The sequence below is a fragment of the Anastrepha ludens genome, chromosome X, assembly GCF_028408465.1.
Source record: "Anastrepha ludens isolate Willacy chromosome X, idAnaLude1.1, whole genome shotgun sequence".
NCBI lineage: Eukaryota > Metazoa > Arthropoda > Insecta > Diptera > Tephritidae > Anastrepha > Anastrepha ludens.
The window spans coordinates 15604937-15622050 of record NC_071503.1 but is presented as its reverse complement, the minus strand read 5'-3'; the positions used below and the strand labels follow the sequence as shown (position 1 = coordinate 15622050).

The 17114-nt window shown below is 41.0% G+C and overlaps 1 protein-coding gene across 1 annotated transcript in view; it reads left to right on the top strand.

Annotated features, from left to right (window-relative positions):
* The window catches only part of LOC128869308 (F-actin-monooxygenase Mical), a 303193-nt gene that overhangs the window by 90655 nt on the left and 195424 nt on the right, over positions 1–17114 (top strand). The window contains exon 5 of the mRNA XM_054111836.1: positions 9076–9588. Within this exon, the coding sequence (XP_053967811.1) occupies positions 9076–9588 (513 nt within the window). The remainder of the gene's footprint in view (positions 1–9075; positions 9589–17114) is intronic.

The window sequence follows — 17114 nt, the reverse complement described above, 5'->3', positions numbered from 1 at the left end:
GTCCTGGGCTGGAGAGTATCCACTATATGCTGCATCTCCTCTGGAGGCGCCGATCTGTCGTGTGCCATGTAGGCAGACAACAAGCAGAAGCAACTGCCTCTGGATGGTTCCACCCTGACCACAGTCACATCCGGTGAACTGAAATTATATAGCAAAAAGGCATTGATTGTGTTCCTAACTAGGGTACAGGCCCTGGGCTTACCATCAGTTTGGACATAAAATAGGTCATAGGATCTGTTCCTCAGTCCCATGATTTTTTGCTGCCAGATCCAAAGCTCCTGTACCAGGCAGACATCGATGCCCTCCTCATTGAGGGTGACTCGTAGGTTATCGGTGGCTAGTTAAGAATGACGAAGGTTAATTTGAACTACTTTTAACAAACTGTTCAAAAGTGTTGCTTACCTTAACGACTGCTCCCCCTGTTCAGAATCTGCATCCGTCCCAGACAACCGCAGATCGTCGAGCAGTTTCTTAGTGTTATCCCCCAATTTCTCTAAGTCATCGTCCAGGGCAACAGAGGCGGGGAAGACCTTCACTTTGGCCAACCTGAGGCCAAAGCGAAGTTTAAACTGCTGTTTTCCGAGTGCCTCCAGCGACTCGTTGTTTATCAGCAGTAATACGGCGGAGCTATGCTGCTGAGGTTCTTCTACTTTGATGCCAGACCAGTCATCCATAGGAACCTCAGGATTCTGCAGCTTGAGACTCTGGACAATTTCCGAACTATCCAGCTCCATTTTCGCAACCAGATTCTAGCTCGTGGTCGCCTAGGAATTTCTGAGGTAGGGATGACCTTTAGCGAAAGCCCTTCCCAGGCGTTGCTAACCGTAGCAAGGCTCATCTCCGGAAACTCCTTCGAGTACTGATTTGCACATTTTATAACCCTACAACCCCGACAGATTTCACCCGAGTCGAAGAGAGGTGCTGGTCCCTTATTGTCTATGAGGTGCCTGACGACCATACTCGATAGCCGCCTCTAAATAGCATCACAAAGGGGCAACACCGCCCTTGCACTATTGGTTTTTGCGTCCACGAGGGCAACTTGGAGATGATCACTGGCCATCTCACTGTAAGCCGCCCTCGCGGCCGCGGCTGCCGCACTGGTTGAAGGCCCTGGGCTGAGGAGTAATTGCTCTTTTTGACCTCGCATCCACTCACATCCTGTGAGCGGTTACGTTTAGCCGAGCTCCGTGCCGATTTAGGCTGTTGTTGTGGCTGGTTAAGTTTTGCTGTGGTCGCAGCCTCGTACTTACTGATCGCGGCCTCGTACTTAATACGGTCCTCGACGTCTCGCTCGTGCGCTTTACCGGCTTGTTCATTCTTGGCAATCTTTGCTAGAATGCATTTCGCCCTCAGGTAGCGCACTTTGAGCAGGGCACCGGACGACTTCTTATTTTGCTTCTTGGTGACCTTCGCAGTGGTCACCGGGGCAACATTGCCAGGGCTCACCTTGGCATTACCTCACCAGAGGTCGTCTTGGTAGCCGACTGAAGTAGGCTTGGTCTGGGAAGAGGTGCTGTGTTTTGCACCTCTCGTACATGGCTCAACAATCGTGTTCTGGCTGGAGGCCAGTAGATCGTCCTCGGAGAGCGTTCCCAGTAAACTCTGCGTTAACTCCTTAACTCGTTCTTTTTCTTTTATTATTTTTGATTCCATTCGCTATTTGGTCCCACGAGTAGGCACGGAAGGGGTGGTCCACCCCGGCAAAGCCGGCATGCCGTGGTAAGACACTTAAAACAACCGACCTTGCCTGGGCATTGAAGGGGACCGCTAAAGACTGGTTATTTAGACCTTACCAACCATGCAGCTCTCGGCACGGGTACCTGGACACCTTAGCTTAAAGTGCTGACAAGGTTATACCGAATTGTCACCGATATAGACGCTTTAATACTGCAACACAATAAATCTTGTGCTATCTTAGCCCATTTTCCGACAAATCCGGACTCGCTTAATATCGGCTGGGATAGGACGCATAGCACTCCATGCACCCACCACCGCTGGCAGAATAAGAGACGCCTGGCTTCTTTCAAGCCCTTCAAGTCACCTGGGCCCGATGGCATTATACCGGCTCAACTGCAAGAATCTGCTGAGGTATCTTGTCATTGGCTTCTTCCTATCTACGCGAGCTGCATAGATAGGGGTTACATACCCAGATCTTGGAGGGCTGTGAGAGTAACTTTCATACCCAAGGCAGGAAAGATTTCACATGTATCCCCTAAGGATTTCAGACCAATCAGTCTCTCCTCGTTCCTGCTAAAAACCGTGGAGAGGCTGATTGATCTGCACATAAGGAGTAAAATTCCTCGGGGGCATTTATCGTACGCTCAACATGCTTACTGTAAAGGCGGATCGGTAGAGTCTCCTTTGCATACAATTGTTAAGGACATCGAGGTGTCCCTCCACCAGAAGGAGTTCACTGTAGGTGCCTTCCTCGACATTGAGGGGGCTTTTAATAATGTCCTCCCGGAGGCAATCACCAGGTCGCTCGGTAAACTAGGAGTCGGAACCGAACTCATAAGGCTTATCCACACGATGCTTACCGACAGAACGGTCGTGGCAGAATGGGGTGACACCTCTCTCCGCCGGCAAGTGAACAGAGGCACTCCGTAAGGCGGTGTTCTCTCGCCACTACTCTGGGTTTCCGTACTTAATGGTCTGCTGGAGGAGCTGGAGGGGAGGGGCTGTAAGGTGATTGCCTACGCGGATGACGTGGCACTTATTGTCAGAGGTAAGTTTCTGATGGAACTGCTGCAGGGTTATCTGAATCTAGTTATAAATTGGATCGCAAATTGCGGCCTATCGATAAATCCTCTCAAGACGGAGCTCGTCTTATTTACGAGGAAATACAAAATACCAAGAGTGTTTCTCCCCTCAATATCGCTCCGTTGGTGCTCTCTGACAAGGTGAAGTGCCTGGGACTCATCCTTGACAGAGGTCTTACATGGAAACCAAACATTGAGGAGAGAATCAGAAATACAACAGTCGCCTTGTATGGTTGCAGGGGCGTTATCGGCTAAATATGGGGCCTCGCGCCTAAAGTCACTTTTTGGCTTTATAACACGATTATAAAACCAATCTTGCTATACGGAGTCCTTGTCTGGTGGAACTCGCTAGAAAGGATGGTATCAGTTAAGAAGCTGGAGAGGGTACAAAGGTCTGCCCTCATTGGAATCAGTGGGGCCCTCCGTACCACTCCTACTCAAGCACTTAACGCTATGCTGAATGTGGCGCCCGTGGACATTGTAGGAAAAACACCGCTGCACGCGCCGCAATCAGATTAAGGTGTTCGGACCATAGGCTAGACTTAAGTTACGGACACTCTAGCATTCTTAAAAACTTTGAGTTCATCCCTATGGTTCTGGACCACTGTACACCCACGCTAGGTCCAAGCGGACCTTTTTCTACTCACATTCCCTCAAGGGATGAGTGGGCGGGGTGCAACATTCGGCAGCAAAGCATGGCAAACAAGTTCACGGATGGCTCGAAGTTGGACGGAAGGGTTGGTGGGGGAGTATTCTGTAAGGAGCCTCCCATCAAACTTAACATTAGGCTCCCGGACCACTGTAGTATTTTCCAAGCCGAGGTATCCGCAATTAAGGAAGCTGTGGACTGGTTGCTTAATTCGGTAATTACCGTTAAGGAAGTAAATATTTACTCCGATAGCCAATCGGCATTTAGGACCTTGGGCTCGCTGTTTGTGCGTTCGAGATTTGTCGGGGAATGTCTGGCTTCTCTCTCGATTGCATCCGAATACTTCATCATCAGTTTCATTTGGGTTCCCGGTCACAGCGGCATAGAGGGCAACTGCTGGGCTGATGAGTTGGCTAGGCAGGGAACTTTGGAGACGGTTTCGTCGCGAAATGAGAGAATTAGGGTTCCACTGAGAACCTGTGGTCTGGTCCTGGAAAGATGGGACTCGAGTCAACTCAGCGAGCGCTGGGCTAGTGCGCAAACGTGCAAGGTCGCGAGATCCTTCTGGCCCCGGGTAGATCGGGGACGCTCAAGGGAACTCCTAAAGCTAACAAAGCCCCAGCTCTCAAATTTGGTGGGCATCCTTACCGGACATTGTCCGTTAGGTGTTCACGCCGTAAGACTTGGGATTGCCTCAAGTCCGTTCTGCAGAAACTGTCTGGAGGATGAGGTGGAATCATCTCAACACCTTCTTCTCAGCTGCCCTGCTCTCGTCTGGCAAAGGCTTAGACATCTGGGCTCTCACGTTTTCGCTACGCCTGCGGATATAGCCAGTGACAATATCACATATTAGGTAAAGTTCATTAGTAGCTTATTACGGTTAACTACGAACGCAAATCAGCCCCCTTCGGCGCCGTCGTAAAATGTATGGTCATCATCGCATCCCATCCCAAGGCTCCTTCTTCCATCCCATCTCCTTTCTGCTCTCCCATGTATGGCACCACAACGGACGAATTTCTTAACATTTGTTCAAGTGAGCCCTTTACCTAGGGCAGTCATTTAACCTAAGACCTAAGACCTAGCCTTACATTTGTTTTGCAAATATAAATACAAACAAAATAAAAACATAAAAATAATAAAAACAACTAGTGAAAATATTCAACATTTAAAACGCCTGTGGGTCGCTCTCCTCCCAAAGAGAGGATCCGCTCACCAGCGCAAAAGCAACTAACAAGTGCTAACTCCAGCTACAATGTTCCGTTCTCGGCAAGTGAAATAAAGAGTAAGTCATCAGCTGTACAACCTCACCTCGGAAACCGCCGTTAACTCTCTACCCACAACTTCTCTCCCATGGGATGAGCAATTCCAAACTCCAATTGATCTAATCAGCATTTCTCATCCCACTACCTGTCTGGTTGCTCTCACAAGCGCAACAACAATCACAACAGTTACAACATCAGCATCAACAAGCAGAACCGCTACAACAAACTCTTAAATTTTCTCATACTCGCCAATCATGACTACATGCCCAAACATAGTTATGCAGGCAAAATCAGGTGAGAACAACAAAGAATACACGTAATTCTCCAGATTAGAATACAGAAACAACAGAAACCACCAATAAACATTAAACATTATATATATATGTATATAATTGGCGCGTACACCCTTTTTGGGTGTTTAGCCGAGCTCCTCCAACATTAGCAAACCAAAAAACAATTACAACCTACTGGTTAAGTAAACCAACAAATAACAAATCAATCCCGTATACTCTGTCATCAAACAGATTTGATATACTCTCTCTTGATGATGAAAAAGAAAAAGTAACACAAAACAGTGGGACAAACAACACTAATGAGCAGCAAAAAACCTAAAACTCCAAAACCACCACCTATATTTTTACAGAATGTTGAATACATTAAATATTTAACCGATGCGCTAAGCAAACTTCCGAATTGCGTTTTTGAACTGAAAGTACTGCAAAACAATGAAGTAAAAATTCAACCCAAAGAGTCATACCACTATACACAAATATCTAAATTATTAAAAGAAAAAATACTCAGTATTATACATATAAGCCCAAAGAACAAAGGGGATTTAAAGTGATACTAGGAACTTGCATAACTCCACAGATAAAGGTGAAATTGTAAAAGAATCAGGGAACTTAGACATGAGGTTACAAATATAAATTATATCTTACTCGGTACTACCAAAGCACCTTTGCCACTGTTTAGACTTGAATTAAAAACCAAACCCAACAACAAAGATATATACACTATTACACATCTACTACATTGCAAATTAAATTTGGACCTCCACATCAGAAACGCACTTTGCCTCAATGCACAAACTGTGAAAAATACGGCCACACAAAAAATTTTTATTTCAAATCACCTGTGTGCCGCAAATGTGCTGGAAGTCATAAAGCCATAGAATGTCCAGTAAAGGTCATCAACGAAATAAAATATCCTCTCTGTGGTAAAAACCACACAGCCAATTGCAAGGGCTGTATGATATACAAATCATTAAAAATACAGCAATCTCCAATTCTCAGACAGAAAAATCCCACCACAATTACAAACACAGAAGAAAAAGTTGCATCACAAACTACACTACACAATATGACAACCCAACACAATACTACAACACCAAATTTATCTTACGCCCAAATAACTGCCATAAACGCTAAAAATGATGCTCAAACTATTTGAGCAACTATAACGGAAAACAAAGAAATTTCAGAGATGAAAGATATGATGAAACAATTAATCTCATAAATGTCTGCAATGATAAACATGATCGCGTTACTTTTCGCTAAATTTAAACGATGAAATAAAAGAAAATAAAAGTAACTTTTTAAGCTCTGGAGAACCAACTTATTGGCCAACTGATATGCATAAGCGACCTGATTTAATTGACTTTTACATTACGAAAGATATTAGAAGTGAGCACCTGGAAATAACTCCAATATTATTAAGCTATGAAACCAGTCCTATCCTAAACTACAAGACACATAAATTTTACAATAATTATACGAATTGGAACTATTTTCTTAAAATTATGAAGAAAAGTCTTAACAATAAAGTCCCGCTAAAGAGCGAAAAAGAAATAGACTCCGCAATCGCATACTTCAATGACAGTATGGTGTATGCAACAACAACTTCCACACCTATAGTCAAGATGAGTAACAACAAACACAAATTACTCCATAAAATCTTGGAAAAAATCAGAGAAAAACGAAAACTAAGGCAACAATGGCAATCTACACATTCACCAGATATTATAAAAATATAGCAACAAAAGAAATTAAAGATTTATTAAAAGTGGACAAGGACGAAAAATTTGAAAAATATATCGCATCACTGGGAGCTAGTAGAGCTACAAACTATACACTATGGAAGGCCTGCACAAAAATCGACAACGCAGTTATGTACCAACCCGCTCTAAGGACAAGGACGAATTCTTGGGCGAAAACACCAAAAAAAAAGTAAAAATACTCGCTGATCATTTAAAAAAAAAATATTTACAAATCAACATAATAACCAAGCCATTGACAATTCTGAATTTCATGCTCACCTCACAAATATCATAAATATACCAATCAAGAAAATAACTTCGAAAGAAATACGAATAGCAATTGAGACAAAAATTGAAAAGCTTCTAAGGGAGTTACCTGACAAAGCCACTTTCTACTTAAGAAATATATTTAACTCAGCATTACGAATGAAGTATTTTCCACTGCCTTGGAAGGTTGCTGAAATCATCGCAATACTCAAACCTAATAAAGACGCCTCTGAAGTTTCTTCATATAGACCAATTAGTTTATTACCATTATTATCTAAACTTTTTGAGAAGCTTATACTTGACCGCCTTGACCCCATACTACAGGCGCGAAACTTATTTCCTTCACACCAATTCGGATTTCGTAGAAAACATTCAACAATACAACAGGTACATCATAGAGTAACAAATGAAATATTTTCAGAAATTGATAAAAGAAATAGGTACATGCGTTGCTGTGTATCTTGAAGTAGCGAAAGCATTCGACAGCGTGTGGGACAAGAGCTTAATATATAAACTTAAACAGTATCTTCCACTCGACTACTATTTGTTAATGAAAAGCTATGATATTTAGCAAACAGATACTTTTATGTGCAATATAGAGACAAATACTCCAACATTCAACTAATGGAAGCCGGTGTACCTCAAGACAGTGCACTAGGGTCTGTACTATATGTGCTGTACACAGCTGATAATCTCTTGCATGCAAGTATCGACATGATAGCAACTTTTGCAGATGACACCGTCCTATTGGCAACTCATAAAACCTTAGAAGCAGCAACAAACAAGTTACAACAGATTTTGAACAAAACACTAACAAGGTTTATTGCTTGGGGTATACAAATCAATAGTGGCAAAACAATTCATGTAGTTTATTCTAATATAACAAGAAAGTAGGACACAAGAATCTGACATTAAACAATTCACAAATCCCGATATACACCAAAGCAAGATACCTTAGAATGACTATTGACTCCAAACTTCTCTGGAAAGAACATATTACGTTGAAAAGAAATGAGGTAAAAAACAGATTCCGACAACTATACTGGCTACTTGGCAGGCGCTCTAAACTGTCATTGCTAAATAAAACCCTTGTATACAAAACTGTGACTGTGCCAATCTGGGCATACGGCATAGAAATCTGGGGAACTGCAAGTAAAACTAACATTAACATTATTCAACGACAACAATCAAAAATACTCAGAACTATAACCAATGCACCTTGGTACGTCCCAAACGAAGATATTCACCGCGACCTCAACATCGATACAGTAGCAGAAATCATCCGCAAACAGAAAGAGCAAACTCCAGGCGGCTCAAACGACCAACCCCAACCCAGCTGATAACTAGAATAATTTAAAGCTATGTACATACACTTGTAAACTCACACAAAAACTTAACCAAAATGTCATATTGATAATGATTAATGTTATGAAATCCAAGCTGTAGAAAGAATTACTTAGTGTCATATGATAGGTGTAATTAATAAAGGAGGCAAAACAAAAAAAAAACCATATCTGAAACGTGTAAACCACTCATGAACTCTAGCATGAAATAGAAAATCATCGGCATAAACGATTTTCATCAATTCAAATGCTTCGGTAAACGTTTTACCGATTTTAAAACCAAATTTGGTATTAGCTCTTTGTTCGAAACTTATTTTTGTACCGATGACACTTTAGACGCAACAACTTCACTTCCGCTGAACCGAATGTCACAAAGCTTTCACTGGAAGTCAGACAGGGATGTAACTTCCAACGCCCTAACTCATTAAAAAGATGGATCCATCAAAACATTTTTATGACGCCAGTCTTGTTTATTTTGGACTTCACCTTGTATACAATACAATACATCAATTCATTGGTTCTTCCTTCTTATATAGTTATCTTGTTAACTTGTTATGTCACAGTCAGAAATAGTCTCACAAATGTCGCAATCTTATAATCTATCATCCCTGTATATGTGAGGTAATCACGCGAAGTACCTATGTATATATGTACATATATGATTACATATGCGCTTTAAAATATCAAATTAAATTCTTTACGTATCTTTCTATGATATTTTAATTATTCTCATGAAAAAATATATTTTTATTGAATTCAGCTTCTGACAAGCCCGACCTCGGTTTAAAGGAATTACAACAGCTCAATGTACGCTCTAGACTTAAAGTTTTTGAAAATACAGCACATCAAGAGATAGGTAATGACGAACCGCAAAGAAGTTTTATTAAGAACAGCAATTCGATTTTATCGAAAATCGCAAAACTGAGAGCACAAGGAGTTAATTCTGATTTAAGCATAAAAGCGATGAGTGAACGAGATGGCGTGAGCGATTACTCTTCGTGTAGCGACAATGGTGGTAGCGATGCGGAAGTCGATAAAAATAGTACCGAAAATTATGAAGCGGATTTTGTCCGCTCAAAAAAACGTGCGGTGGGCTTGGGCCCAGCCATGCACGATATAAAAACGAAATTTGAGAAGGGTCACTTAATATCTAAAGAGGAACGGCGGGAGGAACGTAAACAAGAAATACAAAATATACGATCGCGTTTATTTATGGGGAAACAAGCACGCTTCAAAGAGATGTATCAACAAGCTGTTGCCCAATCGGAGCAAGGTGAGTGGAGTCTTTAATTCTATCTATGTTCTAAATATGTTAAAGTTTTGGAATATAATCAGTAAGCTGATTCACCCATATACAAAAATGATATCTTCTTTAAAGATAATAAAAAAATTGCGTGTAGCGTAGTGCACATAACAAAAGTGAAACTTTCAAGGCAGACAAAGAAAGAGGGAGAGACCCGAGAGAGAATGAGAGAGAGAGAGAAATAATATATATCTAAATAAATTCACCACATTTCCAGAGAATACAAATAGACAAAATTTACAAAAAACGGAGAAGGGCCGACCGGTGTAGGTAAACGCCGGAAACAAACCGTGGCAACAACGCGCACTACTCCAAGCGTTTATCCCTCGCACAAACGCAGCGATTCCAGGACCGCAGCAACGGCACAAATTACCGCAAGGCAATACCAATAAATCCGACGCCGGAATGGATAGCACTTTATAGTACGCACTAGCACTGGCCTTGAAATTTTACTCTCCATTCTCGCTCGTCCATCGACGACTAAGAAGTTTTACTTCAAAAATCTGCTATATTTATTAACTTCTGTGTTAAAGAAAAACTGTATAATGGAATTGCCCATGAAATCAAATGTTCATATATATATTGTTGTGTTCCAGTAAATAATACTAGAATACAAGGCTTAAATGACGGAAAATTGTAACGTTAACTGATCTGTTGCACATTTAAAAAAAAATTGAATATATTGCTACGTATTTGTTACGTTTTTATCCAAATAAAAATATCTCACAATAATACCTCTGAGATCGATCACTAGATTGTTAAATAAAATTCACAAATTAATGGCAATTGCTTTATTTTCACCACTTAATCGTTTTATTGTGGATGTCAGCCGACGACGATAGCGCAGCACATCTTTCGGATTAAGCATGATGTGTTTACTTTTCGTTAGACTCCTGGACGGATGCACGTTTAGCGAGTGAAGTGTAGCCGGGTGATAAGGTATCAGGTGGCGGAGTTGCTGTATAGCAAGTGCGATGTGTGTTGTTGTCGTTGCTCCCATAGAGTAGTGTGTGCTTGCGACCAGAACTAGAGCAATTCGATGAGCTTTCACAGTTTGATATTTTGCAATCTAGATGAGGACAATTGAAACATGTTGGCCTCTGCTTAATGATTTACGCTCTAGCAGTAGGCCATGATTCCTTGAAGCATTGTGGTCAGAAAAGCAGTACATGCACAACTCGGCTCTTCCAGATTAAATATTAAATATTATCGTTTAGTTCATTGTAAAGGGTGGAAGTATTTTTTCAGATTGGAAGTATTTTTCCCAAAAGGGTTTTATCGACAGATCGCGTGTGACTACTGTTAAACTAAACATGATTTTTTTCAGTACTCCTTGACATTTCAGCATGGACTGATTTACGACTCAACAACGTGTACAAATCGTGCAAAGGTATTACGAGAATCGACGCTCTGTGAAAATTTATGATGTTCAACGATGAGGCCCATTTTTGGCTAATGGATACTTCAATAACAAAAATTACGGCATTTAACTGAAAAGCAACCCAAAGCCATTGCAGAACAGCCATTAAATCTATTGAAAGCAATCGTTTGGTGCAAAATCCGAGGATAGAGATAGGCCGTTTTTCCCTATAGCGACTCCTATCTCATTCCCTGTAATGCCCTAATGACCTGGAATCCAAAAGAAGTGTAGCTTACAATTCGTTGCCAACCTTTCTACTACCTCCCTCCTTTCAAGAACGATCGACGTTATACTAAACGATGTAATTGCTTTGATGGCTGCTAGAACCTTGGAGTTGATCCCAATAGATAACGAGCAGAGTGTGCTGCCTCTCCAACTGTCAAAACCTCAGTCTTGGATACAATGTAGTGATCTGGAAGCTTTTACCACTTTCTTCGGTCTAACTCCGGACAGTATATCCCAGCGCCTACTCCACCAGTCATTTTAGAACCATCCATCAAAAAGCTAAGTGTATTGCGTTTAAAGCTAAAGCCTTTACGCCAACCTCTATTCCAATAGTAATCTTGAACCTTTTTCCCCTTTAAAAACCTGAGCTATATAGTCCATATTGACTACATTGTTCCAGTTTATTGAGCTACGCCCATAAAACTTGTAAGAGTTTGATTAGGGCTTTTAGTCTGGCTGCAGATATCGCTGGAAGGTTTTCTGCGAAAAGATCTATCGATGGTTGCTCAAGTATGTATTCGAGGGCGATAGTTGGAATCGTTCTTAGCGCTCCCGTAATACAAGTACAATACATGAAGCAGCTACTCGCTGAGCTTTCGTCATAGGCGCAATGTATGAAGATTTTTTTAGACTAGGTCCACCACACCAGGGTACCATAAAGAAGTATTGAACTGACCACTGCTGTGTAGCACCAATGCATCAGAGAGGGATTATATCCCAGTTTGCGCAACCATCTTTTTACATGCGTAGAGGGTATTATTGGCCTTTCTCACCCTTTCTTCTACATTTCGGTTCCACAGTAGCTTGCTATTTAGTACTACTGCAAGATATTTTGAATGTTATTTGAGAGTAAGTACAGCGCCGTTTACTATTACCACTGTTGAAACTTATGCTTTCTTGTAAACAGTATGATATTCGTTTTGTCCGCATTTAGACAGGTCTGCCCTTTGCTGAACTGATCTGAGAGTACAGTCTGTGTCAGAGGAAAATAGCCGGTTTTTTTTGTAACTTCACGTAATATTTCGTTCTGCTTTTTCTGCGTAATAGTCCCCCTCAGGGGCTACGACACCAGCGATAACTCAGGTTAGTGTGGTTCGAAACTTTCTCGTAAACGCAACCAAACAAATATGAGTGAGAATACGCGAAACGTTTCGAGGCGGTATTTATATGGAAAAAAGAAAATTGCGTCACAGTAATGAAGTGGCCTTCGCAGTCCCCAGACGCCAACCCCATTGAAAATGTGTGGGGAATTATGAAAACGCATATTTCCGGAAAGCCAGTCCACGATTTAAAGCAACTCGTGCGTCATGTTCACAAAATCTGGTCCTCTTTGTCGACGAGCTACGCAGAAAAGTTAGTTCAAAGCATGCGGAGAAGATGCCAGCCTATACTCGACAACGATGGAGACTACACGGCTTATTGAGTAATTGCGACTCGTAGTTTTGTACATACATTAATGTAAAAAAATTTTAAATATGTATATTTTATACTTCATGAATAATCGCGGTTCCTTTTTTCTGACACGGACTGTATTTGTCATGATGCTACTGATGGCGCTAAGACATTCCCCTTTACTACAATGGCAATGTCATCCGGATATGCTACTAGCTTGGAAGCTTCACCATCAAATTTCTTTAGTATCCTGTTACAACACTAGTAGCCATAGAAGCCGTGATAGCACACCACCTTCAGGGGTACCCATGCATACTAGTCTGACTAATCAGACGTCGTTCCACTCCGCTAGTAAATTTTTGATCCGCATATGAATTGCGTCTCTGGGCATAATGGGTGGCCTCCTCCTCTTTGTTGAATGCCACTGAGATATCTAGAAAAGTTTTCAAGAAGTATTCTTTGAGAGTACGTATCTACATATATTAAGTACTAGCGAATGCAGGGCAATGTCTACAGACTTGCCCTTAGTATAAACGTGTTGAGCCTTGGATAGGCTTCCTTTAGCTAAATAGTCTCATCTCCAACGTTTATCGGTATATATTCTTTTGAGTAAGTAGGGTTGTATTTACCTGCTTCTGGTACAAAAACTTCAGATATCCTATGAAGATTTCCCTTAGCCACGGCACCCCAAGTCTTTCTGAAGCTTGGCCAGTAATATTCCACCAACTCCTGAAGATTTTAAGGACTCACAGGAGTTAATTCCCAGTTCTACTTTGTTTTCTGTAATTATATCCCCAGGAATGCACAATATACTATCCCTTTCAGCTTCGTGATCATTGGTATCGCTGTTGCACCCTGGTGAGTTATCACTGACTAAGTCCTCTAACGGCTCCTTACAATTGTCAGTCAAAACGTCATTTCTCTTACGTATTAATTTCGGTAGGGCTGGATTCTTTGATATAAGTTTCCAAAGCCTGGTCACCTCATTAGTTTTTCCTATTTCACTGCAAAAGTATGCCCAAGATTCCTTCTTGGCTTTACATTTCGCCTCCTCTGGCTAGTTGTCCACGACAGCCTTTGAAACTCGCTCGTCGGTGCGCCGTTTTCGTGTGATAAGTAGCACGACACTAGAGTAGATGTTGATTCTTGACGCCGTCTACTGTCACCACCCTAAAGTCATCGAGTATCCTTGTTCTTACTCTGTTTACTGATCTTGGGAAGAATCTGCGGATTTTTTGATTCCAGAGCCGAGAGCTTTCTCTACGTCGTCCTTCCTGAGCGTGTTGTGGTTGTTATCTGCTGGATGGCGCACAATACGCTACCTACTCCCCACGTAATCTTTCCAAACCTCAAACAAAGAATGAGTAATTTGACAGGTGGTATATTACTGCGATCGACAGCTGAACCGTCATCCGCCGTCAAAAGCAGACGTATTCCCGTTCCAGCAGTTTAATTTCGACAGCTTTCCAGCGCTCCTGTGACATCTGCCACAGCGGGTTACTACGGTTAATGAGTGTCATGATCAGATTTCGGCATTTTGCGTTCTCTTTCGGTTGAGCGCTGCTTTTTCTCGGCAATATGCTGCCCAATCCGGTTCGTAAACTTCGGGTCTGATGCCTTACATACGTCGCGTTGTATTATGATATTCTTCGACTATTATACCTTTTTGGATAGCTAAAAGGACATAGAATTTGAGAGATAGTTTGCAAACAAAATTTGTTAATCATCATTTCATCAATCAGCCATTTTTAGCTGTCAGAGCTTGGACTCTTCACCCCATATTTATAAAAAGGCCAACGTACAAGCGTATAAAAATAATATTTTTTTCAATAATCTTTAAAATCGAATATTTTGAAACCTGTTAAGTTTTAGACACCATTTCGTATAACCAAATTAATCAGAAATTAGCTAAATGGTAGTGAATCACAGCTTCGTGATTTCTTGATATCTGAATATTTTCTTTGGCAAATGGTATTGAAAATATATAAATCTTCGCAGAAGCTGCATACAGGCCCGACGAGAGGGGGTGGGATCGGGGACTTTTTACCCCGAATTATATGAATTAGACATAATTGGAAAGCGCCCACATTTGCAATTTTCTCTCGGGGCCCGGATATGCTCTCCACGGCCCTGGCTGCATATTTTTATTATTATTATTTATTTATTGTACAGGTTAATAAATTAAACCTTAATAACGTGATTGAGCACTAGCACTATTCTAAATTAGAATAAGTAATATTTATCAACTAACAAATGGGCTGAAAAGTCCCGGGCCTAGCAAAGAAAACACGTTTTCTTCTTCAAATTTCAACGTAATTTCCATCAAAAACAACGCAATCATTCCAGCGCCGTGGACTTTGTTAAACTCGGTCAAAATCGCGTAAACGTTTATCGCGCCAATTAAGAAGAAGAAGCTATTAACATATTCAAGTGTTTGTTCTAAATCGTTGTTCCTTATTTCTTGGCAAATACATTCGCGCTCTGGCCAACCTATAGTGTACATAATCATCTTACCGAACCGGCAAACCATCGGCAAAATTGAAAATAATTTAATATTATTGGATGGTACTCGACCGATTAGACCACGTACAGCCTGAAAGGAAAAGAATATTGCGGCTGGAAATGAGTGTTTTGCCGAAGAGCCTGAAGAATGGATTTGGCACCGATCTTAACAACTTAGCCTATCTTAAAGCAAGTAATTTACGCAATTATCTTGGTTAGACAGCGTATAAAATACAGCCGAAGCCGGAATGTTCAAAAGCGTCATACGTTCAGTCGTGGGACTCTTGAAAAATCACCGAAGATCCTCATTTCGGGACTAGAATTTTATTCTGCGGTGAGGCCCATTTTCGGCTTTTTGGCTACGTCAATAAGCAAAGTTAGCGTATGTGGACTGAAGAGCAACCCAAAGTCAAACAAACGAGGCTGGCGCCAATGTAACGATGAATTGGCAATGATAAACGGCTTTTTGATGCCGGAAATTCAAGCCCGTGGTCTTTCACAGCATTTGGTTTCAAAAAGACGGCGCTGCTTGCCATAGTTCATGAAACAATGGATTTACGGCGCAATTGCTACCAACATTTGAAAGGGGTTATCTTTAGAAGGTAAGTGTCGTGAATGGCTCTACACAAATAAATAAAGATTTCCCGATCAATTTGAATTTTTTGTTGTTTTATTTCAATTTAAAATCCGATACCTCTAAATGAATCAGCAGTAATTTGCAGTAGGGGCAAGTGTATGGCTAAAATTTGTGGAAGAGCTATTTATGTGTTAACTACGAGTGCTCAAGAGGAAGACGTATGAAGTTACATCTGCAATGTGACTTCTCGGCAGCTCAACGGGAATTTTAGGTGCCGACCTTCCAGCGTTTATTGTCTTGTGTTTATTGGTGTAATTTTCCCCCTATAGACTCGAAAACTTTAATTTACAGTTGTAAACTACTCTTTTAATGTGTGTTATCGTTAGTATGTTGGTGAATTCCAGTGGTGATCTAGTTATTTTTACTGCATTATCCACAAGAGTATTGCCCGGTATCTCAATCTGGCTCCATATTTTTATTACTTTATGTGCAACTAGGAAATCTAATTCGAATGAACTATTTATTTTAAAAAGAATTTGAAAAATATCAAGGAACAAAGTACTGTAATGCAATGATTAAGTAGTTTACAGTCTTTTAACACGTATTAATTATGTACATAAATACATAAATCAATTGACATTTAATGTTAATTTATTTAACAATGTTATTTAGTTATTCGTTTATGTAATGAATTAATATTCAGGTAGTTTTTTAAAAAAGCGGCATCGGCCGATTCTTTGTCCACTGGCCGATTAATCGGCATCATTTGGACTTTACTGTTGATATCTTCGTACCAAGCAGCGTAGGAGCAGACCTCTCCCATATCTTGGTGAAGTGGATTTTAAATGAGTTCTTTATGTACCGTGTTGCATCTTTAATTTTGTAGCTTCGTATTAATGTAACTGTGAATAGCTGAAATGATGGGTGTCTTTGTATTTATTACTAGCTGTACCCGGCGCGCGCTGCTACGGGGCAGAAGTTGCTACTCTGCAGCGCCACCTGGCGGCGAGTGCCATCAATGAGCATATTCTACATACCTTCTCCGTGGAAAAATAGATATATATACCAATTTTTATAATAATCGGTGAAGAAGTTTTTGAGTTCCTCGATGACATACAGACAAGCACTCATTTTTTTATATAAGAAGATTATTAGTAAGAATTTTGGGGAGCAAAGAACTGCTTGCAATGGTAGTTAACACCGTATTTCACTGAACTTCGGACAAACCTCTCTATCTACAAACTAGAGGCTGGATTGGAACGAGGGAAAATCTGTACCGAAGCTTGTACCTCTGTTTTCACTGACAGTTCCAAAATGGAATCGGTAGTCAGAGCAGGAATTTTCTCTAAATCAGCCAATATATCTAAGGGGTGATTTTTT